The sequence below is a fragment of the Arachis stenosperma genome, chromosome 10 (assembly GCF_014773155.1).
Source record: "Arachis stenosperma cultivar V10309 chromosome 10, arast.V10309.gnm1.PFL2, whole genome shotgun sequence".
NCBI classification, from domain to species: Eukaryota; Viridiplantae; Streptophyta; class Magnoliopsida; order Fabales; family Fabaceae; genus Arachis; species Arachis stenosperma.
Genome location: NC_080386.1, coordinates 94,574,618 through 94,595,901, shown reverse-complemented (window position 1 = coordinate 94,595,901; position 21,284 = coordinate 94,574,618). Strand labels below are relative to the sequence as shown.

Below are 21,284 nucleotides of genomic sequence, written 5' to 3'. Positions count from 1 at the left end.
TCCGATTCAATACATGAACAACGGTGTTCAAAGCTTCACCCCAAAAGGATTTTGCCAATCCAGATTGTGACAATAAGCACCTAACTCTTTCAACCAATGTTCTGTTCATCCTTTCAGCCAAGCCATTCAACTGAGGAGTCTTCGAAGGAGTCTTCTGATGTCTTATACCATGCTCTTTACAATAAGCATCAAATGGACCTAAGTACTCACCACCATTGTCAATACGAATGCATTTCAACTTCTTCCCAGTTTCTCTTTCAACAGAAGCTTGAAATTGCTTGAACACATTCAAAACTTGATCTTTGGTCTTCAAAGTGTAAACCCATAATTTCCTAGAATGATCATCAATAAAGGTTACAAAATAGATAGACCCTCCAAGTGTTCTTATCTTCATCGGCCCACATACATCAGAATGCACCAAGTCAAGTATCTCTGGCTTCCTTGAAGGTAGATGGCTCTTAAAAGAAACCCTGTTTTGTTTTCCAGCAAAATAATGATTGCACTTTTGCAAAGCAACCTTACAACCAGATAAAAGAATCCTCTTGGATAACATATTCATGCCCTTCTCACTCATATGACATAATCTCTTATGCCATAAATCAGTTTCATTAACAAACTCAGCAGCATTAACAACATCTTTCACAATCTTTGCTTGAGTTAAATAAAGAGTAGAGTGTGGAGGACCTCTAGCAACAACCATGGAATCCTTGGTGAGCTTCCAACTATCACGAGAAAATGAGCTATCCAAAGTGGAAGAACACAATATGAGAAGACATCACATCCAACTCAAAACCTTAAGATGCCAAATAAATGAGTCTCTCATCTTATAAACTCTTCACTCTTTCTTGCTTTCTTTGATGTGGGACTAATTTCAACACTCCTCACACTTGCAACACTAACATATATAACATGTGTGGTTGTATGAAGCACTACTGGAGTTATATATAATATATAAAGAATGTAAAAGGTAATGTAACCAATGTGCGTCCAACTTCAAAGGGAACTTTTTTTTCTGTCACAGCTTGAAATTCTTCCAGTTAATCACCATCAAGATTACAACCACGTTATGTGATAAAATAATAAAGGGACTCTGACAAAATTCTAGAATTATAGACCATATTTACACTGTTGTTTTCACTTTTGGACTAAGTTGTATGTATATAAACATCAGACTTTTCTTAAGGATACACATATATAGTATTCATCAATTTAATGCCTTTGCCATATCTAAATCCCTACAAAAGTACAAAGTCCCTCAAAAAGCGCAAATTGAGGGCAAAGAAAATTATAGCTAGAACTGAGTTGCTGATTATGTTAAAGAAAGAATCATATGAAAGACGACAAAACACCAGTTGATAGAATCAGATACCATGCTTGAATTTAAGTTGGGAAAAAGGAAAACAAAACTAAATATGCTAATCATTGATATAAAATTTGCTCATAAATACAAAGTTTTGATACTAATTTATAGACAGCATTATTTAAAATTAAATTTATATTATTCATTTGCCATTTACGTTTTCATCTCTTCTTTCCAGCTTAAACACTAGGATTAAAGATTTTCACATGAAATTAAATAGGTATAATTCTCCATGACCTATTCAATCATTAATCTAGCTCTAGAATTCCTATAAATTTGGAACTCATCATATGGTGCAATTAGTTGATTAGTCTTTAATTAGTTTGTTATTAGAAAAGTTTGTTGATCTAGATAGAGGACATTTTAGTATTCAGGTTATGTGTATGTGCAGAAAATAATGTAAACCAGTTAAAATTAGTGATAACTCATTACTACATATAGGCAAGACTAGTGTAAAGATGCCATAGCATTATTGCTTTTAGTTTCAGGCATAAGCTCTCATAAATTATGCGGGGAAAACTGAATAGTAAAAGAACAAAACATAAAATTACAAATTCAGTCTCATTAGTACTTGCTTGCAAAACTTTTTTATTCAGTGATCTAATAAAACCAAAAAGTTTCCTTAACTTCCACCTTCCACAAGGCAAAAAGGATGCACCAACACCAACAGCAATAACTGATTAGCAATAGATAGTAACAAGTGTTGACAGAAAGTTCCCAAAATTTCATGGAATGCGTCTTAATAAGTTTATAGCTGCTGATTGAGATAAGGATCTTTCGGAGTTTTAGGGGATATATTTCCAAGAATCTCACTTACATTGGTAGATGCATTCTTCAACCAGGAAGTGCTTCGTGTTAACCATCCGTTATCTGCTTGTTCTTGTGCTTCCTGCAGCTTGCTTTGTCTTTCTTCTTCCATTTTATCAATCCACCTTTTGGCCATGAAAGTCTTTATGGCTTGCACACCTTGACCTACAATCTCCTTTGGTGGCAATTCAAGAGGGTTCTGCTCTAAGTTAAGCTTGGTCAAGTAATGAAGGCTACCGAATGTATCGGGGAGCTGATGAATCTGGTTGTTGCTGATGTCCAATTCCCTGAGGTTAATCAGATCACCAAATGTCTCTGGAAGTTCTTGAAGGTCGCTGAAGTTACTGCCAAGGTTGAGAATTTCAAGATTGGTTAATTTCCCTATTGCCTTTGGAAGGCCATTTAGCTCATTGAAGTGAGCATCAAGGTAGCGCAAGGACTGCATCTCACATATGGATGAGGGGAGGGAACGGAGCTTGTTCAATTGAACTGAAAGCTTCTGTAAGCTCTGTAATTCATATCCAATGTTAGTTGGCAAATATCCTAGATTGTTAAAGCTCGCATCTAGCTCCACCAAAGACCTGATCATTTCATATAAGTAAAATCAGTTCGATCAATGATAATTAAAGCATCCCTAATCTAGATATCATATGCAGAAGTGTCACAAGGTTCTCAATTCTTGGTCAAATATTTTTCTTTTTTCAGATACTTAAAACACATTTTAAGTTGATTTTTTATTAATTGCAATGTGTAGAGAACCAAAATAGTGAGTTCTCAACCGATATTGGTATTTAAGACTTTAAATAAAATTCAAAAAATTTTAGTTAGAAATAATTTTACCAATCTAAATAAAACTTTCAAATTATAAATATTAAGTTCTCCACTATATTGATCTACAAAGTTGAGTTCTTTTTTGAAAACAAATGAATTTAATTATTAGTCCTTCTGGATTTTCATTCAGCTAATTCAAGCATAAATTCAGGAAAATATTTCCATGTTAATGTTGATGGTTGGCACTTCTCTGACATTAATGACTAAATAACACGGTTACCCCCATAAATACCATAGCAAGTGGAAGGGGCTGGACAGCTTGCAGCACCATCTATACCCAGATTCCACACCCCCAATCTCGCTACCTTGGTTGAGACAGCAATAATTATCCTAGATAAGTTTTACATCAGTAACAACAAACAGAGTTGGATATCATGACATGGGGCCTGCTGCAGATAAGTTTTACATATGGAGGGACAAAACCTTGGGAGTCAAGTTACTTCGTCAAGCTTGAGTTGTTGGAATAACATGATATGTCATTAAGTTTTAAATTAAAACCTATCCATGATTTTTATCATGTATAGCATCTACCAATTTTATATGATCTCAAACCAAGGTTATAATCCAAATTGATGAAACAGCCAACAGTAAATAAACAATGACCGTCTTACGAATTCAAGTATAGACTTCTATCTTTCACATGCATACCTGCACTTACAGATGGAATCAGGAAGAGCAGTTAGCTTGTTTGTAGATACGTTGAGGATTTTAAGCTTCTGTAACAAGCCAATCGACTCTGGTAGTGACTCCAAAACATTTGATGACACGTTAAGCTCTTCGAGATTTTCCAATCCACCTATTGATTCCGGAATTACCTATTTGGCAGCAAAGAATTATAGTCACATAAAAATAGCTAGGAAGTACATACTAAGAGAATCAATATTTCCAGTATTATTTTAGACATATCAATGCAGCATGGGAAAGCCTATACATTCAAGATAAAAACCATAAATTCACTGTCAACGACCGATGCAAATTTCTAGAATAATGTTAAAGATTAGCACTCTCATTTCTCCAATCTTGCATATTTGATTAAGATAAAAAATTTCACGTGAAAAAAATGCCTAGCTAAATTAACTTATCAAACCAGGCTTTTATACCATTCAGTCTCTTATTTGCAAACTTATAAATATTTGCACATTTATAAATAGTTTGTAAAGAATGACAATTTAGTAATAAATTTCCAAAAAGAAAATAAGCAAGACGGTATATAAATACCTATCAAACCTTAAACAAAACAGTCTGTTAGCTCGTATCAACTTTAGTAGGTAACTAACAAGAGATGCTAACAAATTGCAATTAACTAGCAATTTTTCTTTTTGAATTTTCTCTTTAGAAAAAACTTGAATGCTAATTATCATGGAAAACATTCATATTAATAATGCTATACATTTGTAAAATTTTTTAGAATTTTCATGATCTTGTTTCTAAAATTTAAAATTATCTAAAATCAACTTATGAAACCTATAAATAAGTCATTATGGAGTTCATTGTAACTAATTAACAAACATTTTAAATTTCACTAGTCTTTATACTCTGTACTTAACCCATCAATAATATAACTATCAAATTTCTCAAACCATTTATCCAAACTATTTATTCATCAAAATTATCCTCATTACAATATTTAAGTTTATAATACACTAAACCAATATCAAACTATTTCATAAACTAACCATTCAAAAGGTAAATATATATATAATGAAAAAGACATGGAATGTGTGGTTACCGAAAGCTGGTTGCCAGAAAGAAGGAGCACCACCAAGCTCTGAACACGTCCAAATCCCACCGGTAGAAGCTTGAGGTGGCGGCCAGAAAGGTCAACTCTCTCGACACCTTTCACATTAGCCTCCTCCAGTATCCAGTTAACTTCTTCATTGACCTCATCCCCTCCACCAGCACCATCGTCATCGTCGTCGTCCTCCTTTCCCTTCTCATAAATCTTGACCAACCTCTTTTCCGCATCGCTGAGCAACTTCTGGTACGCAGCATGCATCTCTTCCAACTGTATGAGGGACTTATACATTCTCATCTCTTGCTCCGCGGCGTCCTTGCACTCCTTTTCCCTCTGAGCAATGTGGTCACGCCACGTGGCAGGGGAAGACTCCGGGGGCATTTGGAGGGCGACGATCTCCTCCAGCTGGCGGTTGAGGTGGGCGTCGATGTCAGCAAGCTTGGTCTTAGCATTGTCGATCTCCTCGTGTGTAGGGCGCTCGCCGATGAGCTTGAGGACCTGTCGGGCTTGGGAGACGTCGGCGATGGCACGTGTCATGGAAGCGAGGAGGGCGGGGTCAGTTAGCTGAGGCATCTGACCTATGATCTCGGAGTGGCGGTGGTGGGAAGAAGAAGGGGAAGAGAGGTGAGGGTGGGGTTGTTCAATGTCGAATTGGGATTGGGAATTGGTGGCATTAGTGGGGGAGGTTGTGGTTCTTGGACTGAAGGAAGGGAGGCGGGACATGACGTAGGAGAGGATCGGGAAGTTTCCTGGGTGGGGATCCATGGTCATGGTGAGACAAATGTAGGTTCAGAGATTGTTTATTGTTATTGAATGTGTTCGTGTGTGATGTAATGTGATGTAGTTTCTGGAGAATAATGCAGAAAAAGTTCGTTGAGATTGGGATTGGCATGGAAGAAAAAGGTTAAGTGATTAATTAGTTAGTTAGTTTGTTTCGAATTGTTGGTTGATGCGGGAGTACGTAAGTGGACTGGATCAAATTGCGTTATTATTAAGCACCTAGGATTGGCTCACGTGGACGTAACCACAGTAACTAAGGTATTCATTTTAAATACTAGTCCAATCCCCCGCATCTTGCGTGGTAATAATTGTAATAAATAACTGCATCAATTAAAGGTACTAAAAACAACTTAATTCTTTTTTAATTTAGAAATAAAAAGTCGATGTAATTTTTTAATTAGGGTTAATGCTTAAATTCGTTCTTAAAAGATCACGTTGAATAATTTTTTTAATCAAATTAGTCTCTAAAAAATAAATTATAAGTTAAATTAGTCCTTCTGTCAGTTGAATGATGACATGTCACATTAAGTGTCATGTGGCATGATGACGTAACACGCCACGTGGCAGGTCAGTGATTTGACATGTAAAAAAATTTGTTATTAGTCAAAATAGTTCTTAAAAGTCTAGACGTAAGTCATTTTCATCCCTCAAATATTAAAAATTAGTCAAACTAATCCTTATATAATTTTTTTATTTTTTCTTCATAATATTAAATTTAAAATATTTTTTATACTGTTAATTTTAATAAAAATGTAATTGACAAACAAAATATTAGTAATTGTATCTTTTCTTCTTAAAAATTTTTTCAATAAAATTATCTCTCTTCTTTAATTCTTCTCAAAATCTCTCTTATTCTTTTCTATTCTAAAACTTTTTTTTTACATTATTGTATTTTGCTGGAATATATAGATATACTCAAAATTGAAATGTATGTATTTATTAACCTAAACAAAGTTATACCACTATTTTTTTTATTACATCTTTTTTTCCATTATGGTATCACTTACATATAGGATGTAATGGTAGTGATACTTAGAGTCAAAATTCAAGAAGATCCATAAATTTTGCTTCAATTCCTATATAAACTGATTGTGATAAACTAGTTTTTCAATTATTAAGTTTTACTATATAAATTAAATAATAATAATAATTATAATTTTAAAAAATTTAAAAGATTTAAAATTTAAAATAATTACTATATTATTTAATAAAATTTAAAATATTAAATTTTTAAATATATAATTAACAATAATTTGATAAACTCATTTAAATAAAAAAATTCATATAAAAAATTACAATTTGAAAATGTAAAATTTTAAAATATAAATGACAAAATAACTTTATAAAAATTTAATTATTTTTATTATTTTATGTAAAGAGAATTTTGTTTAAGGTTTAAAAAATAATATTAAAATTAGTAGTATAAAAAAATATTATAAATTTAATATTATAAAAAAATTATATAAGAATTAGTTTGATTAATTTTTAAAATTTGAGGGATAAAAATGACTTACATCTGGACTTTCAAAGACTATTTTGACTAATAAAAATTTTTTTTACATGTTAATGTCATGTGTCACTGACTTATCACGTGACACTTAACGTGATACGTCATCATCCAACTGACGAAAAGACTAATTTGACTTACCATTTATCTTTCATTGACTAATTTGATTAAAAAAAATCATTTAAAAATAAAAATAAAGATTGCGTGAAAAAACGAATTTGAACATTAATTCTTTTTAATTAATTATAATGCAAACCTTTTTAAAATAATTTTTTATCAAAACCTAAATTGATTAAGACTTGTATCAAGTTTAAATACGGTTAGTGTCACTAAGAATCAATAGCTATTTTGTATTAAATAATTTATATAAGTAGTCAAACTATTGAATAGTTTTTTTAATTTTTTTTAACCTAATTTTCTATTTTTTAACAACTTTATTTATAAGTATGTGATTTTTTTTTAAAAGAAAACATATACATACGTAATTTATCTCATTATCTAGTAATTATCTCTAAACACTAATAACTACTTTTTTTTATCAAAAATAATAATCTCTATAGATTGACTCTCATTTTTATTATCTTTTCAAGAAGTATCCACAACCATAACTCAGACATTCATATCTTTATTATGGACAAAAAATTTGACTATTCTGCTGCCTAAATTTTCAACCTGTTGTATATATATATAATTTTTTATGAAAAAAATACTACACAATTTGAAATTTAAGGACAAATTTAAAATTTAATATTTTATAATAAATATTTATAAATATTTTTTTTTGTTTCTTAATTTGCCTGCACACTTTCTCAATTTTCCTACACCAATATAGAGTAATATCTTTATGAAATAATAATTTAGCTAATGATTTATACATAAATATAATCAAATATTTCAGCAACGTGGTTCGTAATAACCACCATACATGACATTAACAGTGTTTCAATATTTAATATTTTGACACTTAAATAGCTTCTTTTTTCAGACTACTCAAACAAAATTGATATTATTTTTAACTAGATTGTGATGTATTGATTAAGAAAAAGATATTTTTAAATTATTCTACTAAATATTATGTAATTAGAGAGTGAATATTTACTCTACTAAATATTATGAAAAAATTACCGAAACTATTGTCGAGGCAAAAAATGAAAGGAGAACCGTAAATTATAAAATCTTTAAAACAAAAGTCTATAAAAATAAAGTCTATTTTTCAACCACTTTTTTGCTAGCTAAATAATTTTTTTTAACGGATTATATTAGATAACTTGTTTACCCTTTTACTCTATTTTTTTTAAAGTAGATAAAGAAGATGTTATTACTTATTACATACCAAATCAATCTATTTTATTTGAACTTATACAAAAACACAATTAAAGGAAATAATAATAATTTTGCAAATCAATATAATAGAAAGTAAAAAAAAAATAAATTAATTTTTAAACAAAAAATAATGTATAAAAAGATAGAAAAATAACTAAAAGTCCAAAGAATTCAACATATGATAAGGGATTTAAATAATAAAAGTTAAAGAAAATTATATAGTCTAAATTCCAAAGCATTCTATCATAGGAATTTGCATGAGGTATTCAATTGTATAAGGATAATTTTAATAAAAAGAACATTTTCACTAAGGCAAAATCTATCCAGATGAATAAAGAGCATTTAAAATATTATAAAAAAAATTCAAAAATATATAAATAAAGGACTAATTAGCCCATCCAAATTTCTTTAGAGTTGTGTCAAGTTTTATGTAATGAAAGGCTTAGAAATAGAAAGAAAAGTCTCTACATTTATAATTAATTCCAAACTTTTAAACAAAGTTTTAAAATAGAAAAGATATCCCATATATAATAAAAATGGCTTAATTAAAAAATTAAATTATATTACTATCTTTTTTAAATTTGATCTAAAATTAAGATATTATCAAATTTCAGTAAAAAAAAAAAGAAAAGATAAAAGAATATTTTTATAGTTCATTCCGATTATTATTAGTAGAGCATAATGTCTCGAGAATTAAAAAATGCATCAAGTGAGTTTCACGAAATTATAAAAATATATTTTAGAGTAAAATATTAGTTTGGTCTCCAATATTTAGATCAAGTCCAAATTTGATTTCTAACATTTCAAATACCCTATTTCAATCTAAAAAAATTTTAAATATTTTATTTTAGTCTCAAAAAATTTTAAACAGATTCAATATTGTCTCACCATTAAATTTTGACATGAACAATTTGTATATTGAAGAACCAATAATTTTCAATTTCATTTTGTAAGTGAAATCGACCTACCAATGATCACTAATGCAAAAAAATTTTCTAAGTCTTGAGCGCTAATGATCGATGGCTATGATTTGGAGTTTTGTTCAAAAAGCATATCCAAAAGAAGTGTTATTTATAAGAATTTGGTTATATTTTTTTAACACATAGAAAAAAATATGACTTAACTAATAATATTATAATGTCTATATCAATCACTCTGTTAATTATTCGTACCAAATTTAAGATTATGACAATATTAAACTCGTTTAAAATTTTTTGGGATAAAAATAGAACATTTAAAATTTTAGGAACTAAATTAAAATTTGATCAAAATAATAATTTACCCTATATTTTAACTATATATATGTTATCATAGTCTATTTAGATGATGTATTAGTATATTATAAAGGGACTAATTAACATATTCATCAGTATTTAAAAAAGTTTACTGATATCATTAAAGAAAATAGACTCGTCATATTAAAAAAGGAAATGAAATAATTTACGGCAAGAGTTAGATTTTTAGGAACAAAATATATCAGGGTACAATTACACCATCAAAAGATTAATCAAAGTTGCTGATAAAATTTCAAATGAAATTACACATAGAAATAAGAAAACAATCACAAAAATTTTTAAGATGACTTAATTATGTAGTAAATTTTTTACTAAAAATAAGAATTATGTGCGAATTTTTATGTATAAGGTTAAGAAAATTAGCTCGTCCATGGATAGAGGAAATATCAACAATAGTTTAATAAATTAAAAACATTATAAAAGAAAATTTCGTGTTTAAGTATATTTAATATGCTAATCTAATTAATAATAGAAACAGATGCGTAAGAACCAGAATATGGAGGAGTTCTTAAATAGATTTTTCTATATTCACCAAAAGAATAAGTAGTTAGATATATTTTAGAATACGAAATTCAGTTTCAAAAACTTATGTGACAAATAAAAATGAAATTTTAGCAATTGTTTTATGTGTTTTAAAATTTAAGAATATATTTAATAAATCCTTTTTATTTAATAAATTCTTTTTGCAAAGTTGCTCCTAGTGTCTTACAAAATGATATTAAAATTTTTGTATCAAGACAAATTATCTTTCAAATGGCAGGTTATGCTATCATATTTTTATTTTATTTTTGAACATATTAAAGGTGAATTAAATACATAACTGATTTTTTACTAAGAGAATTACTATAAAAAATTCGCTAATTACTATAAGATTTATCATTGAATTCCGTGTAAGACTATTTCAATGAATTTACTGTCACATTTTATATGGGAGGTAACGAATATTTTATCTGGCCAAAATATTACTGTTGGATTTCGTTACCAGCTGTAAAATTTGCTAGTAAATTTTGGTGCGAATGACTAATTTATTGGTACCAATATTATCGTCAGATTTATAGGAGGAAAAATTTAACAATAACCCCAAAAAATGAAACATGTCATTTTGGTAACTAGAAGGTCGTTACCGTCGAATTTTTTTCACGGGTAATTCGACGATAAATTTGGATAAATTTAAAGTGCGAACTCCTTCTCCCTCATTCTGTGAATTCAGTCTCTCTCTCCTCTTCTCCTCTCCTCTTATCCCTCTCCTTTTCTCCGAAATCCACTTCCATCGGCATTGCAAGCTATCCTTCGTTACCACCGCATAGCATTTGGTGGTCGCTGCTGATGTGGAAAGCATGTAAAAACTATCTCCTGTATCTCTACGCACCACCACCACTGTATCATTGGCCATTGGGAGTTCATAATGCACTGTCATTACTGCCGTCGAAGTCTAATACGCTACAGATAAATATTGTCTTCATTTTGTTTAGTTTTCGTAAAAGAAAAAACTTTATATAATTTTTTTTACTGAAACAGATTTTGTCACCATCCCACCGCCACCACTACTGCGCTGCTACCACCAGAGATAAAGTTTCATTCAACCTTAACTTAAATTTTTCTAACTTAAGGTATTATTGTTACTTTATTTAAATTTTTTGTGTCATGTGTGGTTAGGATTCAAAAGCTTTAATATATTAGTTTTCTTTAAAGAAATTTTTTATTAAATGTGTTATTAGGGTTGCATTGTGTCGCTTGTTCTATTATTTTATTCTAATTAAGAATTAAATAGAGTTAGGTACTTTAAATTTGTCAATTAAGATAATTATGTAGATAAATTTGTTTTTTAATTTTTTATTAATTTAGGATTTATTAAAACTTTTATAAAATTGTTTTATTTAATTTTTTATTAAATATGTGATTAAGGTTACATTGAGTTGTTCGTTATATTGTTTTAGTCTAATTAAAAATTAAATAGGGTTAGGCATTTTAAATTTGTCAACTAAGGTAATTATGTAGATAAATTAATTTTTTAATTTTTATTAAATTTTTATTAAATAAGGTTTACTGTTGAAGTTAAGTTAACTAGAGTTTTCAGTTAACGTAAGTAATTAATTATGTAGATTTATTGGTTTACAGTTTATTTTCAAGAATTTTATTCATTTTCATTATTAACTTTGTATATTAAGTTTTAATTTTTACTAACTTCATCGCTATTGCCAAGTAATAAGGTGATGTTTACTAGAATCATTATAGAATTGTATGTTTGCTTAAATTTTTCTTTGTTTTAATATATGGTTGTAATGGGTTAATGTTCAAATTCGTTCATGAAAGATTACGCGATCTTCATTTTCGTCCCCGAATGATTTTTTTTTAATCAAATTAGTTCCTGAAAGATAAACTGTTAGTCAAATTAGTCCTTCCATCAATCAGATGATGACGTGTCACGTTAAGTGCCACGTAGCATGATGACGTGACACGCCACGTGGCAAGTCAGTAATACGTGGCCCGCCACGTGACAGGTCAGTGACACGTGGCATGCCACTTGTCACTTGACATATAAAAAAGTTTTCTATTAGTCAAAATAATCCTTGAAAGTCTAAACATAAGTCATTTTCATCCTTCAAATTTTAAAAATTAGTCAAACTAGTCCTTTTATAATATTTTTTTATACTACTAATTTTAATATTATTTTTTAAATCTTAATAAATAAAATTCTCTTTACATAAAATCATAAAAATAATTAAATTTTTATAAAGTTATTTTGTCATTTGTATTTTAAAATTTTACATTTTCAAATTGTAATTTTTATATGAATTTTTTTTATTTAAATGAGTTTATCAAATTATTATTGATTATATATTTAAAAATTTAATATTTTAAATTTTACTAAATAATATAGTAATTATTTTAAATTTTGAATCTTTAAAATTTTTTTAAAATTATAATTTTTATTATTATTTAATTTATATAGTAAAACTCAATAATTGAAAAACTGGTTTATGGAACACTTTTTGAATCTTAATATTCTAATATAATTTTTTCAATATTTCATTTAAAACAAAAGGAATTTTATTTCAATACGAAGCATATCTATTTATACAATGTACTAATGCGGAGTAGCCTGTGTTATGCATATGTATAATATTTCCTATATCATTTTATCTCATTGATTTGTGAAATTAAAAGAAAAATTATATAATCTATCTCAAACATATGAAACACACAAAAATTTATTATGATGTTTGCACGTATTACGTTTAAAAAGCAATTCATTTATAATAATAATAATAATAATAATAATAATAATAATAATAATAATAATAATAATAATAATAATAATAATTAACCAAAAAATTTTCAATATTTTGTAAAGTTTGGAATTGAAGCAAAATTTGTGGATCTTCTTGAATTTTGACTCTAAATATCACTACCATTACCTCCTATATATAAGTAATACCGTAATGGAAAAAAAAAGATGTAGTAGAAAAAAATAGTAGTATAACTTTGTTTAGGTTAACATACATAAATTTTTATTTTGAGCATATAACTTTGTTTAGGTTAATAAATACATACATTTTAATTTTGAGTATATATATATTCCAGCAAAATGTAGTCATGTAACAAAAAAGGTTTTAGAATAGAAAAGAATAAGAGAGATTTTGAGAAGAATTAAAGGAGAAAGATAATTTTATGAAGAAAAAATAAAAAAAATTATATAAGGACTAGTTTGACTAATTTTTAAAATTTGAGGGATGAAAATGACTTACGTATGGACTTTCAATGACTATTTTGACTAATAAAAAACTTTTTTATATATCAAGTGACACGTGTCACTGACCTGTCACGTGGCGTGCCACGTGTCACTGACCTGCCACGTGGCGTGTCATGTCATCATGCCACATGACACTTAACGTGACACGTTATCATCCAATTGACGGAAGGACTAATTTGACTAACAGTTTATCTTTCAAGGACTAATTTGATTAAAAAAATCATTCGGAGACGAAAATAAAAATCGCGTGATCTTTCAGAGACAAATTTGAACATTAACCCATGGTTGTAATTGTTTAAAGTTTGAAAATTGAAAAATTTTTGTGGTGGTGGTCCTTGAGTCCAGAAATATTTTTTTCAAAATTTCGTTATAATTGTTTAAAGATATGTTTGGTTTGTAAAAGTTGAAAATTACATTTGGTGAAAATTGCTAATTATAATCGAAATTTTTAAAAAATTTAAAAATATGTGTTGGTTGTTTGTTTTAATATATTCTTGCAATTATTTTAAATTGCAAAAGTTGATATGTTTTTGCGAAGATCTTTAAATTAAGGAAAATTCTACCGAAATTTTTTAAAAATTTAATAATTAAGTTGTGTTGTTGGTTAAATTTTAGATTGTTTGTGGTAAAATAATCCTAAATCATCGTTTATGGATATACGATAAGAATAATGAACAATGGGAGAGGGGATAAAACCTAAGTTTTTTGAGGAAATTGATCAATTTGTAGCATATGTGTTCAATGTAAAACCTTATAGATCACCAGGATCGGAGTATCTAAGTCTGATTTAAATACTCTTTTTTGTGAATTATTTGCCGCTGCATTTATTTATTTATATTCATTTTATATTCCAGTGCAAACATTAATGATTTTTTAATTGTTTTAATTATTTATTTTAGGTAGACAAAATCAGCAAAGGTAGTATCAGAATTAGCAATTTGCAGATTTTTATGACCAACGAAATATAAAATTTATTTCTTTTTTTATTTCTTTAATAAAAAATAATATATTCCTTAACATGCATATACTTTTCATAATATGCCACATAAATTTATATTTTTTATAATAATATTTGATGAGCGGATATTTTATACGTTTTTGGCATCATTTTCATATAGTTTTTATTATGTTTTGTTTAAGTTTTATTAAATTTTCATAAGTTTTAGTGTGAAATTCATATTTTTGGATTCTACTTTTATTTTGTGTATTTTATGATGATTTCAGATATTTTTTAGCTGAAATTAAGGAGTTTTAGCAAGGTCTGATTCAGAGACAGAGAAAAGACTGCAGATGCTGTCAGGATCTGACCTCCATGCACTCGAAGGAGCATTTCTGGAGCTACAGAAGTCCAAATGGCATGCTCTCAATGCCTATGGAAATCTAACATCCAGGGCTTTCTAGAAATATATAATAGTTTCTACTTTACTTCAGAAATGAAGGCTCAAAACTGGCATTCAACGTCAGCCACCAATCCCAGTCCTGGCGTCCAATGCCCAAAGGGGAGTAGCTGGCGTCCAAACGCCCAAAAGGGAGTCCAAGGCTGGCGTTCAACGCCCTAAGAGGGTGCTAGCTCGTGAATTTCACTCAAGCTCAGCCCAAACACTTACCAAGTGGGTCCTAGAAGTGGATTATCGCACTACTAGACTAGTTTACCTTTATGTAATCTTTAGTTGCTAGATTAGTATATATACGAGAAGATCACCCTTGTTCCGGGGGTTCCGCCAATCTTCTTCCTCACCCCCCACTTTATTTTTGAACATTGTACAGTATGAGTCACTAACCTCCTAAGGTTAAGGTTAGGAGCTCTGCTGATTCTTATGGATTAATAATATCACTATTCTATTTCAACCTATGCTTGATTCTATTCTAAGATTTATTTTCGTTCTTCATCCTAATGGATTGGGAGTGTAGCTTAACCATCATCCCTATTCACATGGATTCTTGTGAGTCCTTGATGGGATAGTATTGAACCAATAGCTTGATTATACATCTCTTAGACGGCTGATCCACATCTTCGTTGGGTACTTTTCGAGACATCAGTGAAGCCGAGGTGCGGGGTGATTAGGGCCTTTATGGTATAGGCTAGAACCAAAGGAGGAGCGTTCTCTGATCCGGATAATCCGATCTTGTCTGTGATATTTTGAGTAGGATCACCAAGGGAATGGATTGCTAGAGCACCCCCCGTTCAAATTGGATAACCGCTAACCCCGGCGTTTGATCTGAACAGAGGAGATTAATGACCGCTGACCAAGCGTTAATCATATACAGCCTGCCATGGAATGAATCAATCAGAAGTTGGAGTAGATGGTGAGAAAAGTTGATCCAGAAGGAAGAAAGATCTCTGAAGTCTCAACTGTTCTCATACCATTGATTTCACACCTATCTAGTAACGTTTTATTTATTTATCTATTTTATGCGTTTTCTCGTAACAACTATATTTTCTATTCGCCTAACTAAGATCTGCAAGGTATCCACTGCTTGCTCAATCCAACAATCTCTGTGGGATCAACTCTCACTCACCTGGGTATTACTTGGACGACCTGGTATACTTGCCGGTCTATCTGTGCAAAACGTGCGGAGTCAGTTTCGTGCACCAAGTTTTTGGCGCTGTTGTCGGGGATTGTTCGGATTTGACAAACTACCAGATTTTCTTGTTGCTTAAATTAGGTACTTTTTACTGTTTTGTTTTGTGTCTTTTGTTTTCTTTTTCAAAAAAAAAAATTGAAAAATTATGTCTTTTATTTAAGTCTACTGTCAATTCTTAAGTTTGGTGTTCTTTATTTTCTTTAAATTTTTCAGATTGTTCTTGAGTGTTCTTCTTGGTATTCAAGTTGTTCTTGTTTCTTTTCTTGTTTTGATCTTAAAATTTTTAAGTTTGGCGTCCTTTAGTATTTTTCTTAAAAATTTTCGAAAAAACTAGTGTTTTGATTTAAAAATTTTAAGTTTGGTGTCTTTTGGTTATTTTTTCTTTTTCTTCATTAATTCAAAAAATCAAAATATCTTTTTTATTTTTATTTAAAATTTTTGAATTCCTTGCTTTCTTTTCTTATCTTGATTTAAAATTTTAAGTTTAGTATTTTCTTGTTGGTAAAGTTTGAATTTTAAATTTTAAATCTTATCTTATCATATCTTTCTTTCCTTTCTTATCTTTTCATCTTTCTTTAAATTTCAAAAATCCTATCTTATCTTATTTCAAATTCAATTTTTAAAACTCAGTTTCAAAATTTAAAATTTAAAAATTCAGATTTTAAATTTCAAATTTAAATCATTTTCAAAATTCAAATTTCAAAGCTTATCTTTTCAAATCTTTTTCAAATCTTCACCATATCTTATTTTTTTAACTTATTTTCAAATCTTTATCTTATCTTGTTTCAATTTCAAAATTCAAAATCAAATCTTTTTCAAATCTTTTCAAATTTTTATCTTATCTTTTCTAATTTTAAATTTCAAAACTTTTTAAAATTAAATCTTTTTCAAATATCCTATATTATCTTATTTTCAAATCTTTCTTAATTAGTTGCTTGTTTTCTCTTTTTTCTTTTTCAAAACTTCCTAACTAATTTCTCTCTCTTCTTTTTTCGAAAATCATCTTTCAATTTTCAAATCTTGTTAGTTAATTAATTAGCTTTTAATTTCGTTCTTGTTTTCAAAATTAAAGTAAGAAATAAAATAAAAACAAAAATATTTTAATTCTAGTTTCTCTTTTTACTTCTTAATTTTTGAATTCTTCTACCTCTCTATTCGAGTCCTTTTTCTCATTCCTCTATCTTCATTCTTCTTTCTTCTTTACATCTCACAGGGAGTTCTCTATCCTTTAACATAGAGCTCCTATTCTCTTTCTTTCTTGTTTTCTTGTTTATGAGCAGGAACAGAGATAAAGAATCTCTCTTTGATCCTGATCCTAAACCTGAGAGGACCCTAAGGAGACATTTACAACAAGTTAGAGCACAACACTCCGGAAGAGACCTTACAGAGCTTTTCGAACAAGAAATAGAAAATACAAACATGGTAGTCGAACAAAACAATCGAGGAGATGCAAGGAAGGTTCTTGGTGACTTTACCTCACCCAATCCTGACCTCTATGGAAGAAGTATCTCCATGCCTACCATTAGAGCAAATAACTTTGAGCTTAAGCCTCAATTAGTCTCTCTAATACAACATAATTCCAAATTTCATGGACTTCAACTGGAAGATCCACATCATTTCCTATCTGAATTCTTGCAAATCTGTGATACTATTAAGACCAATGGAGTGGATCCTGAGGTATACAGACTTATGCTTTTTCCTTTTACTGTTACAGACAAAGCTAGGATATAGTTGGATTCTCAACCTAAGGAAATCCTAGACTCTTGAAAAAAGTTGGTCAATGTATTTTTGGCCAAGTTTTTTCCATCTAAAAAGATGAGTAAGCTCAGGGTGAAAGTACAAACTTTCAGATAAAAGGAGGGTAAATCCCTCTATGAAGCTTGGGAAAGATACAAGCAACTGATCAGAAGATGTCCTCCTAACATGCTCTTAGAATGGTCTATCCTAGGAATCTTTTATGATGTTATGTCTGAGATGTCCAAAATGTCCTTGGATAATTCTGCTGGTGGATCACCCCATTTGAAGAAGACGCCTGAAGAGGCACAGGAACTCATTGAAATGATTGTAAACAACCAATTCATGTATACTTCTGAGAGAAACCCTGTGAACAACGGGGTAGCTAAGAAGAAAGGAGTCGTGGAAGTTGACACTCTAAATGCCATATTGGCTCAGAACAAGATCTTGACCCAACAAGTCAATATGATCTCTCAGCATTTGACCGGAATGCAAGCTGCAGTTGGCAGCACTCAAGACACCTCCTATGAAGGAGATGCCTATGATCCAAATCAGCCCATGATGGAAGAGGTGAATTACATGGGAGAAGCCTATGAAAACACCTATAACACCTCATGTAGAAATCATCCTAACCTTTCTTGGAAGGATCAACAAAAGCCTTAGTAAGGCTTCATCAATGATCAAGGTAGAAGAACCCAGAATAGGTTCAACAACAGACCACCATTCCCATCTTCTCAGCAACAGATGGAGACTTCTAAGCAGAGCCTTTCTGACTTAGCAACCATAGTCTTTGAACTCATAGTTTTATAACAGAAACAAGGTCCTCCATCAGAAATCTGGAGGTACAAGTTGGTCACCTGAGTAAGAAAATTTATGAGACCCCTCCTAGCACTCTTCCTAGTAACACTGAAGTGAACTCAAGAGAAGAGTGCAAGGCCATCACTGTGGAAGTAGAGGCCGAATCTGAAAGGGAGAATCTGGCGTTGAACGCCAGTAAGGACCTCCTTACTGGCCTTCAATGCCTAAAGAAGCACCATCCCTAGCGTTGAACACCAGTAAGGAGGTCTTTATTGGGCATTTAACGCCCACAAAGCACCATTCCTGGCGTTGAGTGCCAGTAAGAAAGGCCTTACTGAGCATTCAACGCCTAAAGAGGTACAAAAGCTGGCGTTGAACGCCAGTAATAGGGCAGCTGGGCGTTCAACGCCCACTAACCAATTCCCTATTGAAGAACTGAAGGAAATTGAGGCTCATGAGGATACTATAGAAGTTCCATTGAATGCCTTGTTGCAAATCATGGATTATGAGGATCACTCCTCTTCTGATGAGGAAGAGGAAAATAGGAAAGAGCAAGTTGCTCGTTACCTAGGAATCCTCATGAAGCTGAATGCCAAGTTGTTTGGCACAGAGCCATTGGAGGAAAAACCTCTAGTGCTCACCAAGGAACTCAATGCCTTGGTTCAACAGAAACTACCTCAGAAACTGATGGATCCCGGACGCTTCCTGATTAGGCACCATTACCTTTGAGAAGGCTCTGTGTAACCTAGGGTCAAGCATAAATTTTATGCCACTCTCTGTAATAGAGAAGTTGGGAATCTTTGAGGTACAAGCTACAAGAATCTCACTAGAGATGGCAGACAAGTCAATGAAAAAGGCATATGGTCTGGTAGAGGATGTCTTAGTAAAGGTTGAGAACCTTTACATCCCTGCATATTTCAAAATCTTGGATACTGGTAGAGGGGGGGAAGAGGATGAATCCATCATCCTTGGAAGACCCTTCCTAGCCACTTCCAATGCCATCATTGATGTAGTAAAGGGAGAGCTGATTCTATAGTTATGGGAGGACCACATCTTGTTCAAGATGCCTAGCCTAACTCTCCCTTTGACAAAAGAGAAACAGTTGTGCAACACCTAGTGTTCCAACCCACTCTCTCAGTGCAAAGCTATACAGAGTCCCCAGACACTAATTCTAAGTTTGGTATTGGGCAGTCATCATTAAGCATTGAGAATAAAGGTACTAAAAAGAAAGTACCTAAAGGCTGAAGGGATAAGAAGATCCCACTAAAGAACTTTCACTTGGCATGAAGGTTGTCTTCACTGACAATCCAGTCATTCCACACACTGTGAATAGGATCCTATCTCTAGAACATGTGAAAATTATCCATGAGAGCACAGGCAAGAAGTTCACTGTAAGTGGTGAAATTCTGAGCCCCTATCCATCTCCGTAAAGAGCTAACCGTCAAGCTAGTGACGTTAAAGAAGCGCTTGTTGGGAGGCAACCCAATCATAATTAAAGTTATTTCTGTTTTTCATTAAGTTTACCTCAGTTATGTCAGTTTAATTTCTATATTTGTTCTGAAGCAAAGGAGATTAATGACCGTTGACCCGGCGTTAATCATATACAACCTGCCATGGAATGAATCAATTAGAAGTTGGAGTAGATGGTGAGAAAAGTTGATCCAGAAGGAAGAAGCATCTCTGAAGTCTCAACCATTCTCATACCATTGATTTCACACGTATCTTGTAACGTTTTATTTATTTATCTGTTTTATGCGTTTTCTCGTGACAACTATATTTTCTATCCGCCTGACTAAGATCTACAAGGTATCCACTATTGCTCAAACCAACAATTTCTGTGGGATCGATCCTCACTCACCTGAGGTATTACTTAGACGACCCGGTATACTTGCCGATCTATCTGTGCAAAATGTACAGAGTCAGTTTCGTGCACCAATATCTCATGCCATGCATTATGAATCATATTCATTATCTATATATAATAACAAAACTTGAATTAATCCTATTAATTTATAAATTTTGTTAATTAAAAATAAAATTTAAACACAAAAAACCATGGCTCTGATACTATTATAGAATTACAAAGTGTTTTTAATACGCAGAGAAAGTAATAAAATAATCCTATTGATCTATTTTGTGTTTAAAATATTATTGAAACAAGATGGATTAGATGCCAATAGCTGAGTACACTAGTAGAAAAGTTTTCTAATTCAATAGTACAACGACATTATGTGTATCCACATTGATGCGTAAGCATTTTATCTATCTTTTCCTAGTGAATTTGCATCTAATTTGTTGAGTTTAATTAAGAATTAATTATATTTTAGCCACTATGGATGCTATTTTGAGTTTTGTGCAATACTGTTTATTTTAGGTAGCATTCGGCGGAATTTGATGGAGTTTCTATAGCACAAGAATCAAAGGAGATGGCTGCAAGGAGCTACGCGCACGCGCGCCTGACGCGTGCGCGTGATCTGGAAGTATCCATGGCGACCCGTACGCGTGACATGCACGATTTGCAAAATTTATAGAAATCGCTGGCGTGGATTTTGGGCCGCATTTTGACCCAGTTTTCAGCCCAGAAAACACAGATTAGAAGCTGCAAAATGGACAAATCAAGTAGTCCCCACCCATCAGTTGAAGACTTGTTAATAAATTCAAATTTAAATTCAAATCTTAATTTTTAAGAAAAGATATTATTTTTAATTTTAGATAATTAGATTTTAAAATTTATTAGGATTAGTTATAAATAAAAACTCTGTACATTTAGACAC

At 30.9% G+C, this 21,284-nt stretch overlaps 1 protein-coding gene across 1 annotated transcript; it reads right to left on the bottom strand.

The window, feature by feature from the left end:
- Positions 1–2,108: 2,108 nt before the first annotated feature.
- Positions 2,109–5,504, bottom strand: LOC130955022 (plant intracellular Ras-group-related LRR protein 9-like). The gene is made up of 3 exons (XM_057881797.1): positions 4,728–5,504; positions 3,647–3,813; positions 2,109–2,748 (listed from the first exon to the last, which is right to left on the bottom strand). The coding sequence occupies exons 1-3, from the start codon at positions 5,502–5,504 to the stop codon at positions 2,109–2,111; spliced, it is 1,584 nt and encodes a 527-aa protein (XP_057737780.1).
- Between the last annotated feature and the right edge of the window lie 15,780 nt (positions 5,505–21,284).

What these genes read in the sequence shown, in the direction of transcription:
- LOC130955022 (XM_057881797.1), bottom strand. Translation starts at nt 5,504, where the DNA reads ATGACCATGGATCCCCACCCAGGAAACTTCCCGATCCTCTCCTACGTC. An exon ending in TTTCTGGCAACCAGCTTTCG is followed by an intron (nt 3,814 to 4,727) that starts GTAACCACACAT and finishes GCTGCCAAATAG; the next exon opens with GTAATTCCGGAATCAATAGG. An exon ending in GATTCCATCTGTAAGTGCAG is followed by an intron (nt 2,749 to 3,646) that starts GTATGCATGTGA and finishes TGAAATGATCAG; the next exon opens with GTCTTTGGTGGAGCTAGATG.